This window comes from Eschrichtius robustus, chromosome 1 (genome assembly GCF_028021215.1).
Source record: "Eschrichtius robustus isolate mEscRob2 chromosome 1, mEscRob2.pri, whole genome shotgun sequence".
Classification (NCBI taxonomy): Eukaryota; Metazoa; Chordata; class Mammalia; order Artiodactyla; family Eschrichtiidae; genus Eschrichtius; species Eschrichtius robustus.
Genome location: NC_090824.1, coordinates 67139566 through 67157702, shown reverse-complemented (window position 1 = coordinate 67157702; position 18137 = coordinate 67139566). Strand labels below are relative to the sequence as shown.

At 37.6% G+C, this 18137-nt stretch overlaps 1 protein-coding gene and 1 long non-coding RNA gene across 8 annotated transcripts in view; one reads left to right on the top strand and one right to left on the bottom strand.

Moving 5' to 3' along the window:
• The window catches only part of HEATR5A (HEAT repeat containing 5A), a 112222-nt gene that overhangs the window by 1553 nt on the left and 92532 nt on the right, over nt 1–18137 (bottom strand). For 5 of the 6 annotated variants that reach the window (XM_068546480.1, XM_068546528.1, XM_068546500.1 and 2 more), the window contains 8 exons: nt 16529–16748; nt 13004–13252; nt 11360–11487; nt 9753–9900; nt 8623–8895; nt 6797–7021; nt 1615–1769; nt 242–455 (listed from right to left, as the gene is read on the bottom strand). In XM_068546480.1, coding sequence (XP_068402581.1) covers nt 242–455; nt 1615–1769; nt 6797–7021; nt 8623–8895; nt 9753–9900; nt 11360–11487; nt 13004–13252; nt 16529–16748 — 1612 coding nt within the window. The remainder of the gene's footprint in view (nt 1–241; nt 456–1614; nt 1770–6796; nt 7022–8622; nt 8896–9752; nt 9901–11359; nt 11488–13003; nt 13253–16528; nt 16749–18137) is intronic. The other variant, XM_068546510.1, reaches the window with a different exon arrangement.
• The window catches only part of LOC137766374 (uncharacterized), a 73601-nt gene that overhangs the window by 52185 nt on the left and 3279 nt on the right, over nt 1–18137 (top strand). Inside the window, exons 4-5 of one of the 2 annotated variants that reach the window (XR_011074309.1) lie at nt 9743–9916; nt 16538–16648. This is a non-coding gene — a long non-coding RNA (uncharacterized lncRNA). Of the gene's footprint in view, nt 1–9742; nt 9917–16537; nt 16706–18137 lie in introns of those variants that run through there. The other variant, XR_011074310.1, reaches the window with a different exon arrangement.

Below are 18137 nucleotides of genomic sequence, written 5' to 3'. Positions count from 1 at the left end.
TTTCTTATACACTTGATCTGGACATATTTCCCCCACTTGAAGGGAAGCAGTTCTTCCAATCTCTTTTCCCAAATTAATACAAAACAATATCAATACTTGGGATTAACATAAACACCTGCCTTTCCACGAGTGTGAAAATATAATGTTAAGTGACTAATGGGATGTGTTACATTTTAAATAACGTTAAATTTCTGATTTTGGACAGACTCTGATTTAGCGTGCATTTAGTGCTAGCACTTACGATGCTGTTCCTCAGCAATGGCGACCAGTGCTTCCAAGACCTTTATGCCTTCTTGAAAGATCTGAAGCTCAGTAGTGTCTTCAGGTTTTCTTTTGTCTATTTCCTGCAGTTTTTCCACGATAGAGGCTACTAAAGAGTAAATGTACGGGTAGGAAACAGCTGGATTCGGATACTGAAAAATGGAAAGTAGGAGCTGATAGGTCTTGATTTGTACCTAATCAGAAAAAAAAAGACAAAAATAGTATAAACTGTAAATATAAATTCACATTTATATTAAAATGTAAGTTTTAATGTAAATTTTTAAGGTAAATTTAAAACTGTAAATGAAAAAAAAAAAATTAAAGCCTCCCCTCCCACACTTAAATTTATTTTATTTCCACTTTATCTTTAATTTTGGAAGTCCAAGCACTAACAGGTATTCAAACTTGCATGCTAACAGTGGTTGTGACAGCTTGGAATGGGAATAAAGTGGTTAATTTTTCTTCTTTCGACTAGTTCCCATGTTCCCCCTCACTTGCCTCTCTATAATGTAAAAAATCAAACGAACACACAAACTTGAAAAATATTTTGGAGATTTTGGAAAATGTTTTATATGAAAACCACATATATTTGATGCTATGAAGGTCTTAAGGAACCATGTCTGGACCATATTAATTATGTGTTATCACATACTGGAGGCACCACTTTGAGACTGCTACATAAAGCTCCTGTTAGGCTGGAGGAAACAAACAGGACAGAAGAACTAAAGGAGATGACTATACATCAAATATATAAACCATCCTTTATTCAATTCATTGTGATATTTGAATGATTATTTTTTTCTGAGAGAAAATCCGGTTCCTAAATTTTAGGCGTCTATTTGCGATCATGTGCTACAAACTTATTTTGTCCCACATAACGGCGTAGGAAATCAACTTAGCAAATAGAAGGGCCAGAAAGGAATGGGATTAATTTGTATGTGCTGTTTTTGAAATAAGTCCCATTATTTTACAGTCATATACTGGAGGCACATGCTAGAGTCTTCCTTTTCCGTTTTTTTTTTTTTTTTTTTTTTGAAAGGAAATCCACTGAAGTTCTAGGGATATATCGATTTTAAGATGCCCCTGTTTCAAATATAGTTGTTGTTTTTTTTTTACTTTTTAAAAAACATTTTCTTTATCTTTCTCCAACTAACTACATTCCATCCTCAGGGCCAAAAAACAAGACCATTATTATTTGACTTTGTCAACCCAAGAACATGAATTAATCCAAACCTAAAAATAAAAAATTTCAGTCTGCTACTTTCTGTTGGAATCAACAAAATCATAAGGAAGAGTTTTGCAAAAGCCTAAACATGTTCCTATTACAAACATCTATCTTCTAAAGACACTTACCATAGGATCTTTTATCTCAAGAGTAGCCTTAAATTTCTCAATACAGCGCTTCTGAAGGCATGGGATCGTAGTTACTTCTGGACTGGTAGACAAAGTAAATACTGTGATAGCAGTAAGCAGACTGACTTCATCAAGTTCTTGGTGTGTTCCAGCTACTAAAAAGAAATAATCTATGAGAAACAGATCCCAACACTTGTCATATTTAACTGTTTTATACAGCTGTGAAGCTGTCTCTAGTTTGGTAGTAATTTCTTTTGTGTACCTAAAGATTACAGACAGTAATACTGACTGACTGACTAAGAATCCTGGCAAATGCTGTAGCTCTAAAATATGCATTTTAAGTAATTCTAGAGTTAAGAATTACCAAAGAAATTATAATCTTCACAAGTAAAGACATCAGTAAATACTTATATACATTTACTAGGAATATGCATTAACTAGTTGTGTGACCTTGGATATTTAACCCCGTCTTCAGTTTTCTCATCTGTAAAATGAAAGCAACAGTACTTAAATTTATAAGGTTATGAGGATTAAATGAGTTAATCCTCGCAAAGCATTCAGAATAGCATGTTGCACATAATGCTCAATATAAATTAGCTATTATATTATTATTTTTATTGTGGAGAAATACAGAAATGCTTGGACAGTTGTTTTTTCTTTGTTAAGTTTAAAGTATTCGTATTTTGATAATACACGTGTCAAGCGAAAATAACTTAGCACTTTGTTTGCTACATATACCATTTCTTAACAGTACAGAAAAATTTGAAAATATCTGTGTGTGCCACAATCATTTAAAGGAATTTTCTACTGGATGTAATTTACTTCATTTCCCAAAGTCATACTCTCATTAAATAATTTTAATGAACCTGTTGTGGAAAATCAATGTTATTTGAAAAGGAAAAGGTGTGGCAAATTCAGCTTATTAAATTGAGTAAGAATGGATTGCTGCTTATGAAAAAAATTACATATATATGTAGAAGGTTTGGTAACATTCACTCATCAAATACTTAAGAAACATTTTCTATGTGCCAGCACTCTTTTTGGCACTGAGAATACAATTTACAGAGAAGATACAGAATATACCAAGAAGTAAATAAAGGATTTCAGCTAGTCACAAGGTCTATGAATATAAAAAATATGTATTAAGAGATAATAGAAAGCAACCCAGGAGTTGCTACATTGGGCGGTCAGAGAAAGGTTTGAGGAAATTAGTGTTTGAGCTGACACCTGAGACACAGCAGCAATGACAGCAAAATACTATGGATGGGTAGGATTTATTTTATAAAAATAATTTGAATAATTCTGAGGTAAAATAGGTGCATGGTTAACATTTAGAATTATGACAGTATTATTATAAGCACTTTATATTTAATCCTCATTGGCATCATGAGGTAGGTACACTTATTTCCCCCTTTTTATGGATGAGAAACTGAGGAACGGAAATTCAGTCATTTGCCCAAATCACACAGTTAGTAAGGCATTCAGTTTGATTGCAGAAAGCATACTGTTAACCATGATGCCATAGTGCTTCACATACAGCCAAGTTATTCTTAGTCATTTATAGCAACTTGAAACTACAACAGCTAGTCTGTTCAGTAAAAATGTCTTTTTATTCTCCGTAAGATAAAGCTCTCCTGGGTTCCTCTTCCCATTTCTTCTAAAATTCCCTTATTCTCCCAGCCCTGCCCGAATTCCCTTATACCCATTCTCTTTTACCTACAATAGATGCAAGGTTCCCTTAGCATTAAGCCCCATGGAGAGGCCTGTGTGGTAAGGAACTGAGGCCTCCTGCTAACTAACAGCCAGTGAGAGACTGAGGCCTCTTAGCGACAGCCATGAGCGAGTCCCCTTGGAAATGGGGTCTTTAGCTGTGACCCTGGCCAACATCTTAACAGTAACCTCATGAGAGACCCCAAGACAGAACCACCCAGCTATGCTGCTCCCCAATTCCTGACCCTCAAAAACTGTCAGGTAACAAATGTTTGTTGTTTGACGTCACTAAGTTTTGGAGCAATTTGTTATGTAGCAAATGTTTCCCCTATCATGATCAGCTCCTTCCTTAATTCTTCTCAGTACCTGGTCCAAATCCTCAACGTCCTAACCTCATTTCTGACAGACAACAGAAAACCATCTGTGTGTGTGTGTGTGTGTGTGTGTGTGTGTGTGTGTGATGAAAGAGGCAAGCTCATCATAACTCAACCTAACAACTTACGCCTATTACTTTCCATCCTTACCTCCTTTTCCTCCCTCACACTGGCAGAGGTTCATCCTTCTAAATGTGCTGTGAATTTTTTTCCTTTCTGCCTAGAAAAGGGATGCTGCTTCCCTCCCTAATAGTTCCAACTCCAACCCCATTTCCACCTTTTTTTTCCCCCATAAGCATGAACTCATACTAGAGCCTCATCTAAAAAAAAAGAAAATAAAACTCCTTGACCCTGTATCTTCCTTCAGCTTTCTCGTCTCCCTGTCGAGTGGAGCCTGTACTTGATCCTTCCCCTCCCTTACTCCTCTCTCGTACCGCAACGCTGTGAGCGTGATCTCCACAGTGTATTTTGCACTGCTGACCACTCTCGAGTCATTAAAACTCTCTTTTCTTTAGCTTCTGTTTCTGCATTACATTCGGAATCTCCTCCCATCTTGTTGCATAAGCCCAAGTTAGGTGATTTCAGCCATCCCACTGAAAACTCCCAAACACATGCAGTCTAAAACCATCTCTAGCCAGACTTTCTTGAAGCCCAGACCGCTTCATATTCCATCCCACTTGATTATCCTGTAGGCATTTCAAAATAAACTCACTATCTTCCCCTGAAAACCCTCACTTTGGTATTTCTGTTAAGGGCACCATGAACGCTCAACTCACCTTACCCCTTTCAACTCCTAAACCAAACTATCAGTAAATTCTGTTAATACTTGCTTAACATTTTGGTTTTCATTATTTCATTCCTTGTTATCGTTACTGCTACTATCTTGTCTCCAACAGTCTTGCTTTTTTCTCTATACTGCTGCCAGAGTGAGTCTTTAGAAATGCAAATCCCATCACTTTACTCCTGTTTTAAGAACACATGCCTATTAAAGGCAGCCCAAATTACCAATCATGCCAAACCTTCCATCATCTGGCCCCACTTACCATCCAACTTCCATCTCTTTCCTAATCACCGTTCACCACCCTCTTACTCTTTCCCCTCAAACCCACATTCTCTTGTTGCCCTACTTGCTGCCTCCAAATGTACCATGCTATTTAGGTCTCCTGGTCTTAGATCAAAATGTTGTGCGAGAATCCTTTTCTATGATGTCCATGTGGAGAATGGAGAATGCTTTCTAATCCTTTAAGAAACAGACTGTTTTGAGAAGACTCTTGGGGTAGCTACAGAGGTGTACCATTGAGCTCCCCTTCGTGAGGGCAGGTGCTGCCCAGCTGTGAGGCATGTGGTCAGCTGTTAGCTCCTCAGGGTTGGCCTCAGCCCCCGAGTTTGCTTGACTGAGATCACAGTCTTCAGGGGGCAGCCACATCTGACGGAGTGTAGACACTGTTGTCCTATGGGAGGCACTGACAGGCAATATTCAGAGCCGCCCAGCAGGCGTGCTGAGCTTTGCTGGATGCTCGGATTGCAGCTTGGCTTCTTTTGCCCAAGACTGCTTTCCCCATTCCCTTCACAGATGTCGTTCCTTAATAAGCCTCTTGCTCCCTAAACTCCATCTCAGCATGAGCTTCCGGAGAACCCTACTGTGACACTCTGCCTGATTCACTCAAACAGAGCTGACTACTCTAACTTTTTGCCAGTTGTCTTTTTTTTTTAAGGTTTTTTTTTTTGATGTGGACCAATTTTAAAGTCTTTATTGAATTTGTTACAGTATTGCTTCTGTTTTATGTTTTGGTTTTTTGGCCACGAGGCATGTGGGATCTTAGCTTCCCGACCAGGGATCCAACCCATACCCCCTGCACTGGAAAGCAAAGTCTTAACCACTGGACCGCCAGGGAAGTCCCTATCTCCTTTTTTTAATACTAGAAAGGCAGTGATAAATAAGACATTACTGTTGCCTTCAAGGAGCTCCTATGGTATTAATCATACCTTATGGCACCAGCCTCCCCTAGACTCCCAACTATGGGCACAAAGTGGGTGGTCAATAAATGATGAATTCAACTGAAACCTTTTTACCATACAAAATAGAATATGGTGAATTGTGACACTGATAAACAGAACAAAGAAGGCAGGGATAGGGACTTCCCTGGTGGTCCAGTGGTTAAGAATCCACCTCCCACGCAGGGGATGTGGGTTCGATCCCTGGTCGGGGAACTAAGATCCCACATGCCACGGAGCAACTAAGCCTGCACGCTGTAGAGCCCGTGAGCCACGACTAGAGAGCCCTGCACGCTGCAACTACTGAGCCCACACGCTCTGGAGCCTGTGCACCACAATTAGAGGGAAACCCACACGCCGCAACAAAAGATCCCGTGTGCCACAACTAAGACCTGACGCAGCCAAATAAATAAATAAATATATATTTTTTAAAAAGGCGATAATTTATAATATGTCTAAACACTTTTTACAATTACCATGACATAATGTTGAAAATAAGACCTACTCAACAATAACAAAGGGGTAAACTAAGTTTAATGGATACTGAACATAATACTAGCTATCATTTATAGATATATGCCAGGTAAAAAGCGAGATGCTTTTCACATATTATGTTATTGCTCTAACAGTCTCCTGCAACACAATCTCCTCATTTTGTTAATGAGAAAACTAAGGCTCAGAGAAGTTGGATAACTTGTCTAGTCACTTAGCTAGTAGGTGCTGGAGGGACAGATCAGTCTTGTATTATATTTATAATGTATACCTTATGCAGTTTTCAGTACATTGTGCATATTAAAAAAGTTCTGTCAGCTAGACATGGATGATACTGTATTTTAAAATTAACATACTATTACATCTGAAGGTCTCTCACTGTCAACATACAGGCTGCCAGTAATTTAATTGCATTAACGTTAAAGATACTAAAATGAGACCATAGATATTTTCTATCTACGATACATATCCTCTAAACAAGTATGTAGTGAATTGTGGTCTCCTTTAGGTGAGACTGCCAAACATGATCAAGTAAATAGCTTATCTCAAAAAACTGTCCCTCTTGCTTTTTAAAACAAACTGAACAACTGCTTCCAAAGAGCCTAAATTACCTGGATCCCAACAGTCAAGAACTGTTGTTAAAGCACTTCGGAGAAGGTCAGTCCAAGCAGTATGGCTCTTTTCTGCTCGGGCCATGGGAGAAGATAATATTCCTTTCAGAGCCTGCAGGGAAGCTGCAACTGTTGAAGATAGCTGGCCCCCAGGTAACTTCACAGCAGTTTCTCTGAGGACTCCAATTGTGAGGTACAGTATAGTAGGGAGGATTGAGGTGCTTCCTGTAATGTTTTTAAAAAACACTATTTCAGTCTATATACAGTTCCTCAAAGGAAATCACCAAATGAGTTAGATAATGTCAAAGATTTCTAGCTTTTAAGATTATTCTCCATTAGGGATTATAACTGTTAAGATAATTTAAATAACTTTAAGATTTTAAAGGTTGGATTAAATTTTGGTTATAATTGGAGATGTTATTTAAAGTATATCACAGTACCATTATCCATTGCTGTGTTATTTTGTTTTACTTGGTAGTTGACAAACATTGAATTTATTTTTACTTTTTAGTGTGGTAAAATATATGTAACAAAAAATTTACCATTTTAATCATTTTTAATAGTTCAGTGGCATTAAGTACATTCACAATGTTGTGCAACCACTATCACTATCCATTTTGGCTTTATTTTATATTAAACCCTTTTGAAGCAATTTGTAGTGAATCACTCAGTACAAAATATTAAAGTTTCCATGGCCACTAAGTAGTTAAAAAGTCACTTTGTTTAAAGTGAAAGGGAAGAGACTAAAGCTAAAATAGTCAATCAATTTTCCCAGAGGCTATCGTTAAAACTCATATCGTATATTTTTGCCCCCAATCCTCTGCTAGTCACTTTTTCTGCTACTATTGGTATAAGACAGTGTGTGAGAACAAGGAATACAGGTTTAAAAGTCAAACTGAAGCTTAAAGTCATGTTAAAAATAAGACAGCATGTAAGTTGGTCAAGACACATTTAAGCAGAAATATGCTTACCAATTAAGAAGTATCTATTAAATACTGAGTCCCTATTATGTACTAGAGGGTACAAAATTTCACTGGAAACAAGACATATGTCTGTATATATATTTATCTTCTCTTTCTATAATAATCAATTACATATACCTCTATATGACACATAAAAACTACATATCTACATATGGAAGCTACACACACACACACACACACACACACAAAACAAACAAACAAAAAAGAAAAACAAAACAAAACAAAACTCAATATGAGCCAGAGTTTTTAGGGAAGCCTTCACAGATGAGGACAGGGCTGGAGTTGAACTTGAAAGGAAGGCAAAATTTTACAAAGGAGAGAAGGGGTGGGGTCATTTCAGATCAAGTAACACCACTGACAATAGTACAGAACAGGGATATGCATGAAGCCTCCTGGGTTTAAGGTTCACACAGAAGGAACCAGGAGGCAGATGTACTCTGCAGAGCCTTACACACTATATTAAAAGCATGGAGCTGATTCAAAAGAGAACTGGATGTGACGAGAAGCTTCTGCTGTCACTGAGGCAGGGGAAGTCCATTAGATACTGTATACCAAAAAATGCCCAAGAGCTAGTAATTGCCATTGATGGGTTTACAATATTCTCAACCATGGAAGAGACCATCTATGTAGAGTACATGCTGTCTCTATATTTACTTTCACCCTTTTAGTAAAACAGATTACTAGAATGTAATGTTAACCGTAGAGGATTAAAGACCATACGCAAAGCTTTGGGGGTCAGCATTTGTGTAATGAGGAAAAGATAAGCAACCATTACCTCCATTATCCATCAAAACCATTTCTCTGCTTCCAAGTCAAGTAAAGCAATCAAACACCACAACATACCTTCAGGAGAGCACACTGCAGGAAGTTCAGAGAGGATAACTAATGCAGCGGAAACCAACCTACTTCCATCTTCTGACAGCATCTGTGGCTTTGTAGCTTTTATTCCTGGGCTACCTGTCAATTTAGGATTTAGCTCTGGGAGCTGTCTAACTAGAATGCATACACACAATTCCAGTGTTGCAAAGACCAAAGATTTCCCAGGCACAAGTCCTCCTGTGTCCTTTCCCTCTCCAAATTCTGGCAAGGTTTCCTTTTCAGCAGCCCCATCATCAACTAAAAGACAAAAAGAACAATGTTGAATAAATGCTTCAGGTTTGTTTTGCTTCTGGTAGATGGCAATTTAGTTCATTTCTGTTGTAGGTAACAGATTTAAATGGGTTAAGTCTTGGGTCTTAAAGAATGAAAGAGAAAGTTATGGAGGTAAAAGTAGTTGTCTTTATTTGGACTTCTTATTGCAATGGATCAAAAGAAATCCTCGGTGACCTTCTCAGCCTTAAAATATTGTCTGGTTAACTCCTTGCTGTTAAGGTGTGAACCTGATAGCTAGAGCTCCAGCACTGACCTTACCACCTTAATACTGGTAGTGGCTGGACAGAAAGATAGGAACTGAGGTCCCTGATGTCTTTAAGAAGCTGCCATCTCAGCCCAGGACCGCCAACTTCTGGACTTCTTTTAGATAAGAGAATAAGTCCTTGTGTTTAAAATCTACTGTTATATTGGATTTTCTGTTATATGTAGTCAAATGTAATCTTAAGTGATAAACTCACCAATACCAAATTTGACTTGTAAATGAACAATTTAATCACTTTGCAAAACTTAAGTTATTAAAGAATTGTCAGTAGTTCTTTCCATGTACATTGGTAAACACTTAAACGTAGGTACTCAATCAGTATAAAGATTTTTTTTCCTTCCAGGGCTGTTAAAGTTCTAATTTTCCCAAGGAATAGTAGTTCAGCTACTGACAACATCCAAGCTAACATGTAGAGGCGCGTGAGAAGATTTGAAGCCATACCTAGAGATGTTTCATTTGTACCATACACAATAGATTCTCAGAACGACACAGACACATAAGCAGTACTTTAAAAAATAATGATGCCGTGTGATTAATTTGGCATTATAGGAACATTCACCTTCTGCACTTCGTCTTTTCTCCTTCACATGTTCTTGAGCTGCACAGATAACCTGCCTTACCACTTCAAGAGAAGCCAGCTGAATGGAAGGTGATTCTCGGGTCAAAATTACTCGATGTAGTACATTCAACAACTCGACACCCAAGTCCTATCACAGAAAACAGGTGAGACTATATGGAAAATTACATACTTAAAAAAAAATACCAATGTTAAAATGCCACGACAAAATTCAGAGAAAGAGAATGTAACAATGGTCCACAAAAAATAAAGGTGTTAGGGCAATAAAGTTATGTAACACTTGCTCCACTTTAAACCAACTCCAGGTTGGTTTTTGTCCAATCTTGTGGGAGATGGCACTATGACAAAAGATCATTTTCACACAGGTCCTAAAGTGGGAAAACAAACAAGGAGATTTCTAAAACAAGATGAAAAATGTGGCAAAAAGTATATAAGGACTGCCATGTAGATTCCTAGATTTAGAAAACTAAGGTTTTCTAGTACTAATAAAGAATGATGATGAAGTATGACATTAAAAGTGGATAAGTTATTAAGCACAGAATGAATATCTCTCTAAAGAATAAAATACATTGGACAAATACTATTTCATTTTCCCCTTTTCTTTTCTATTGGTTACTCTGGTGGCTTTCCTTCATCTTTGAAAATAATAGTAAAACTGTCATTATGATACTTGTTTTAACATACAGAATAAACAAGCAGAAAAAGTTTAAAATTTATTCTAGTACAATCCAAGTCAGGCAGGAGCCTGATTAATACTTTAAACCTAATAAACGGTAGTAGTAATAAGTTAAATAACTGTCTGTATAGAAAAGAAATCATACCATCCATTTTTCTTAACATCCAAGAGTCAATTTAATATACAATTCAATATACTGGTAGTACCTGATGCTAAGGGTGCCTGCCCAATACAGAGTTGCTCTTGGGAGAGCAGTTGAAGGAAGTGCCATTCTTTGTACAGTGTTTTTTTTTTTTTAACATCTCTATTGGAGTATAATTGCTTTACAATGGTGTGTTAGTTTCTGCTGTATCACAAAGTGAATCAGCTGTGTACAGTGATCTTTTAACCATGATAACAACTGGGTCTGATATTAGTGTCTGACTCCACCTACAGACTAGCCAGTCGTCTCTTAAAAAGACTTGGATAGAGAACTCAGCCAAGAGGAATACTACGTAACTGACAATAACTATGTGAACCAAGAAGAAACTCTCTCAGGGAAATGGGTTATAAGATACAGGTATATACGAAGAGCAGGGTGCACTGAAGCGGAAAGAGACAAAGACAGTATGATATAGAACCTTCCCATCATTGCAGAAAGTTCACACGAAGAGCTGCTACACAGAGTGGTTGGCTGGTGGCAGCAGAAATAAGCGCGGCAGAAGCAGAGACAGAAAGTGGCAGAAAGAGGCATGACTGCTCCTGGGTCAGCACAGTTGCTGATGCCATTTCAGTTCTGAGGCCTAGCTGTGCAGTTTTTTAGTTTCCTTTTTACTTCTCCGTGTTTACTGCCTATTCACTGTAGTAACCTGGACATGTTTCTGTTCCTGTTCCTTGAAATGTACAGAAGCCAAACAAAAAAACGAGAAATCACCTGATCACTGCCAATTTTAGATCTGGGCCAAGGAACATCTAGAAGGGCCTGTAACGCATGTAAACAAGCAGTAATGCTTTCCATGGTTGCATCTGAACGTAAGGAACACAGAAATTCCACACTGATTCCTGTAGAAAGCAGAAAAAGAGAACGAGGCTTCTTTGAGATTCTTAGTTTATGAAGTTAAATAATTTTCTATTTTGATAAGATATACAAATAAACCTAGCAAAAAGGTAATGTAAATAAACCACAATGAATTTAAGACTAAACAATTAAGTGATAAGGCAATCTCTTAATAGTTTGTTTTTATCAACATGTACACAAATAATAATCTCAATTAGGCTTGCACACTACTGCAAAAATTACAATAAAATTGCACCAGAGAATTTAACATGTAGAGTTTCATAACTTTATTTTGACTAAAATTTATTGAGTGATTACCACGTATCAGGCATTGCACTTTAAGTATATCATTTCACTCTCACACTATCTGAGGAAGTAGGTACTATTATTACCACTCCTTTTAAGCACATAGAGCTTAAATAGTTTGCTAAAGGTCCATTACAATGGGGCACACCAAGAATTTGAACTGAGGTAATTGTACTGCACAGCTTATGCCCTGCCAATCTTCATTATATAAAAGTTCATTTTTATCTCTTAAAATTTTTTTATTTTTAAAAAATATTTATTTATTTATTTGGCTGCGCTGGGTCTTCATTGCCTCATGCGGGATCTTCGTTGCAGCATGCAAACTCTTAGTTGCGGCACGTGGGACCTAGTTCCCTGACCGAATTAGGGACCGGACCCGGGCCCCCTGCATTGGGAGCGCCGAGTCTTAGCCAGTGGACCACCAGGGAAGTCCTAAAAGTCTGTTTTTAAAAAGCTCTCATCTCAAGGCAAGCGAAAACAAAATTTTAACATACCCAAGGATATAAGAAATCCGGTCATGTTTGGCCTGGTAAGGAATAACAGAAGCTCTATGAACCATAAACCTTACTTAATTTAATCACTTGCCTTTATAACTCTCACATGTCATTTAAATCAATAACTTATTTATAGGTAATGATCTAATAAGTTGTTTCCTCAGAACAAGGTAAGTATGAAAAACATTTATTCTAGAAACTCACTGTATCTAGAAAGATACTTCACTTTAAAAATGAAGTTCCAGGAAAGCCAAAAAATGGGTTAAAGTTCATAAATGTAAAAATCTCACTTATCTTTGACCTTAAATATTTGCTTGCAATTGTGTACCTGTGAGTATACTTTCTTGAACCTTGCAATCCTTGAGAATGGGGAGGGGGACACAACTCAGTATATTGTTATTTTTTATATACTGAGAAATTCAGAACATTTGTAGACCCTACACGGGTCTTTTAAAAAGCATGTGGAAAGAACTAGGCTTCTTTTGCAAATTTTACATACATTCAACTCGATGCTAAAGCCAGCCTGTAATGGCATTCTAGACTTAATATAATGAAATTTGCAATTTTATAAGATGTATACAAGCTTACTCACTTGCATACATCAAGGCTATCACTAATGCCTAATAAAGAATGAAGTAATAGCCACCAAGAGCTGATAGGCAGGGGGCACAATTCAAGAAAAACTCTGTAGTGTCAGAAGCTAGTAAGGTCTTTTACTGACCTAAAATAAGATGGAATCTCTCAGTGTAGACATCCTCAGGGGACTTTACTGGAGCCCCAGATGATGACCCCTGACACATGGAAGTTGGTGTTACAGGCCTTGAGAGATTAGGTGCTCCCTCATCTGGGTCAGCAACGACAAAGCCTGTGCTTGTAAGCCACAGTGCTGTAGCATGGAGGATAAACGCCCAGGAGTTGTAATAATGCGATTTTGCGTTTTCACTAGTCTCTGCTGTGTAGAAAGCACCACCTACAAAAAAGGGAAAGCAAACAGTTTCAGGAGGAATAAACGAAGAGATTAGCTCACACTACATTTTCCGTTTTATCTGTTACAAGATATAGACCATTTCCATCATCCCAAAAGTTCCTTTGTGACCCTTTCCAGTCAGTCCCCTACACCTCAAGGGCAACTACTTTTTTTTTTTTTTAATTTATCTATTTATTTATTTATTATTATTATTATTTTTTGGCTGCGTTGGGTCTTCATTGCTGCGCGCGGGGTTTCTCTAATTGTGGCGAGCGGGGGCTACCCTTCATTGCGGTGTGTGGGCTTCTCATTGCCGTGGATTCTCTGGCTGCAGAGCACGGGCTCTAGGCACACGGGCTTCAGTAGTTGTGGCACGAGGGCTCAGCAGTTGTGGCTCGCGGGCTCTAGAGCGCAGGCTCAATAGTTGTGGCGCACAGGCTTATTAGTTGCTCCTCGGCATGTGGGATCTTCCCGGACGAGGGCTCAAACCCGTGTCCCCTGCACTGGCAGGCAGATTCTTAACCACTGTGCCACCAGGGAAGCCCGGCAACTACTTTTTGACTTTTATCACCACAGATGTTTTGCCTGTGCTTGGACTTCACAGAAATGGAAAAATATCCAGTATGCACTCGTTTGTGACTGACTTTTTTTCTTTTAATAAATTCATTTATTTTATTTATTTATTTTTGGCTGCATTGGGTCTTCGCTGCTGTGCGCGGGCTTTCTCTAGTTGCGGTGAGTGCGGGCTACTCTTCGTTGCGGTGCGTGGGCTTCTCACTGCGGTGGCTTCTCTTGCTGTGGAGAACGGGCTCTAGGCACGCGGGCTCAGTAGTTGTGGCTTGCAGGCTCAGTAGCTGTGGCACACGGGCTTAGTTGCTCTGCGGCATGTGGGATCTTCCCGGACCAGGGCTCGAACCTGTGTCCCCTGCATTGGCAGGCGGATTCTTAACCACTGTGCCACCAGGGAAGCCCCTTTTTTTAATGTTGGCCATTTTTAAAGTTTTTATTCGGGACTTCCCTGGTGGCGTGGTGGTTAAGAATCCGCCTGCCAATGCAGGGGACACTGGTTCGAGTCCCGGTCCGGGAAGATCCCACATGCCATGGAGCAACTAAGCCCGTGAGCCACAACTACTGAGCCTGTTTGCCACAACTACTGAAGCCTGCGCGCCTAGAGCCCGTGCTCCGAAACAAGAGAAGCCACTGCAGTGAGAAGCCCACACACCGCAAGGAAGAGGAGCCCTCGCTTGCCGCAACCAGAGAAAGCCCGCACGCAGCAACCAAGACACAACACAGCCAAATAAATAAATAAAAATAAATAAATAATTTTAAAAAAGGTTTTTATTGAATTTGTTACAATACTGCTTCTGTGTCATGTTTCGGTTTTTTTTGGCTACTAGGCACGTGGGATCTTAGCTCCCCAACCAGGGATCAAACCTGCACCCTCTGCATTGGAAGGCGAAGTCTTAACCACTGGATCACCAGGGAAGTCCCTGTGACTAAGTTTTTGCTTAACAATGTTTCCAGAGATTCATCCATGCTGCTATGTTATCAATATTTTGTTATCAGTGATTTTATTTCTCCTGAGCATACAACTGTTGGGTCACAGGGCTGATGTATCCTTACAACTTTATAAGAAATTTACAGGCTAATTCTTAACTTTTTATTTTTAATCACAAAATATTTAAAAACAAATATGTGATGTGTATATGCGTGTTTAGAAGGTGAAAGATTTATAGGATATGAAGAGAAACCAGAGTATGTGTATGCATGTATAAAACAGATACCTATTTACCTATCTCCAAGATTAACATTTTGCCTTTCTTAAATCTCCTTCTTAAAAAACAAACAAAAAACCCCTAAAACTTTGTACACCACTAATTCTTGCCCCTCCTTTTGTAACCACTTTCCTCAAGTCACTGTGAATCACTCTCATTATGGTCTTACACTTTCACTCTAGACGTTTGTATTCATAAATAATAGATGCTGTTATTTCGTGTCTGAGTTTACTTAAAAGGCCTCATACTGTGTGTATCCTTTTTTAAACTTGCTTTCCCCCCAACACTATGTTTTAATGATTTATGTGTCATTAACATGTGCTGATAAATTATGTCAATAAATCAGTTTATTTCCATTTTTAATGCTATTGAAAGGTACAAAGTACAATAAACACTCCACATATCTTTGTGTATAATTCCAATTAAAATTCTAACAGAACTTGATAGGCTGACCCTAAAATTCATAGCAAAGAGTAAAAAAAAATAATAGCCATTTTGAAATAACATGAAGATTAAAAGCAGCTACCAAATATCTAATCCATAAAATGCAATATTAATAACTGACTATAAAATTAGATCCCTAAGGGAATCTAAAAAAAGAGTAGATATATGTATATGTATAACTGATTCACTTTGCTGTACAGCAGAAACTAACACAACATTGTAAAGCAACTATACTCCAATAAAAATTAATTTAAAAAATTTTAAAAATTAAAAAATAAAATTTGATCCTTATCCTCATTCCACACACACAATATAAATTCTAGCTGGACTAAAGTCCAAAATGTAAAAAAGCAAAACTGTAAAGCTTATATTTCTTTATGACCTTAAGATACAAAGAAGTATCAGGCACTATACAAAAGCCATAAACAACTGATTATATTACTTTTAAAAAGGTAAAAGAAAGAGCAAACTACAGGCTGAGAGAAGATACCTGCAAGATATGGAATCACAAAGGAATAGTATTAAACATATGTAAAGGATTAATAAGTCAGTAAGAAAATGTCAAATACTCAGTAGAAAATGGGCAAAGATTATGACTAGGTGATTTATGGAAAAAGAAACTTAAACGTCCCATAAACCGATGAAAAAAGATTCCCAATCAAGGAAATAAACCAATGAAACTCTTTCATACTCATCAGATTGGCAAAAATTATTAACAATGATAACATATAATGATGGGAAGATGTAGAAAAACAGAAGCACGTTGCTGTTTGTATGTAATGTATGTTGTCTGTATACAATGTATGTTGCACATACACTGTTGTAACCACTTTGGAGAGCGATTTGGCAGTGTCTTGTGAGGTAAGACGAGCATGCCTTATGACTTAGAGATTCAACTTCAGGGCCTCCACCCTGAAGCAACTCTCCCGTGCTTATTCTATGAATGAAAATTATTCTGGGAAAATGTTTCAGATAAACATTACCTGCTAACAGAGAAATTTTGAAAATACATGTTATTGACTGTCATTCTAGGGATTATGTAAATATTTTCCCCCCTTACCTTCAACAGGAAGCTGGGAGGCAAATTCTGAAGGCAAAGTTAGGAGAGCAAAATCCTGAAGCGCAGCAAGCCAGAGCCTACTTAATGTGCCAAGATCTGCGTGGACTAAGTCAAGCAGCCCGTCTGATGAAGTCGACCCGTTTCCGACACTTTCTTCTGAACAGGTCGTCTTCAAAGGTTGTTTGTGGTTTTTATGTCTTTCTACAGCAATTATGTAGACCTGTATAAAGGTTACTTTATAAATAGGAAAATCTCGTACCTACTGAAAAGGTGTTACAATATTTTTATCTTGCTGAAGAGGCAGGCTTACCTTGAGCCTGCCTCCTGGACTTAAAATGCACTGTGATACCAAGAAGGTATACATGTGTAACCACACACACAAAACTAGGGTAGAAAGATCTAAAAGCATTATCTTCAGTGAGATATACTGGGATAATAAACATTTGACAAATATGCTGCCACCTTGCAGTTTACAACCATGACAGCTATAATTAAATGATCACAGCACTCTTTTTCACTAAGCCTAGACATGGCCTTGTAATCCATTTCAACATATGGCTACAGGCAGCCATCTCTGAATTGAAATAAGCTGAATATCTTCTTTCAATGTTACCACTAAATCACTATAAAAAGTTTAACTATATAGATTTAACATGGACTATAGAATGTTGAAGTATTCAACATAGTACATAATGTGTACTATCTCTTTATCCATAACTCCAAAATCCAAAAAGCTCTGAAAAAATCTAAGTTTGTGGGCAAATCAATCTGGTGGCAAAACACAAAAAAATTTATGTGAAGCTATTTACACAGTGTGACTATTCAAACATTTCACACAGATATATGAAAGTGTTTGATTATAGATTCTATGGTATTGTCCCAGACATCCTAGATGGATACATGAAATATGCATCCAAATTTTAAATCCCAAATATATCTGGCTCCAAGGATTTCAGATAATTATGGACCTCAATTACATGGAACTTGTTGGCTAGTCATTACTTTCACTAAGGAGAGAATAGGAGAAAGTAATGGCTTAAGCAAGAGTATAGAGATTCAAATTAGTACAAAGAACACTATATAAAGCACAGAGTAATTTATAAAATAGGTTACAGAAATTACAGAATCTCTGTTTGCTCTACTAAAAGCATATGTTTAAAGCATTTAGAGTTGACTGCTAAAGATGATTAGATCCAACTTATTAAATCTAGGCAGAACTACTTCCTGAGATTTGTCAACACTAAATAATGACAAAAATAGACACTTTACAATCTTCTGATTTTAATTAGTCCTACTGAAGGAAACACTTTCTTATATGTTGGTTAATTCTCTCAGTTGCAATCTGAGACTATACACTTCATTAAAGTGATATATGAACCAAGACTGGCCAAGTCTGGTAACTGCTGAAGCTGGATGACAGGTATATGTGAGTTCATTGTACTATTCTATTCACTTTTGTATATGTGTAAACATTTCCATCGTAAATTTAAAAATTATATAGCTTTCTTCCTGATTAGAAAAGTAAATAAAGAACAGTTAAGCACTTCCCTCTAAGATTTCTCTAATCTTAGGAAATAAAACAACTTACTTAATATTCAAGTTACTTTAT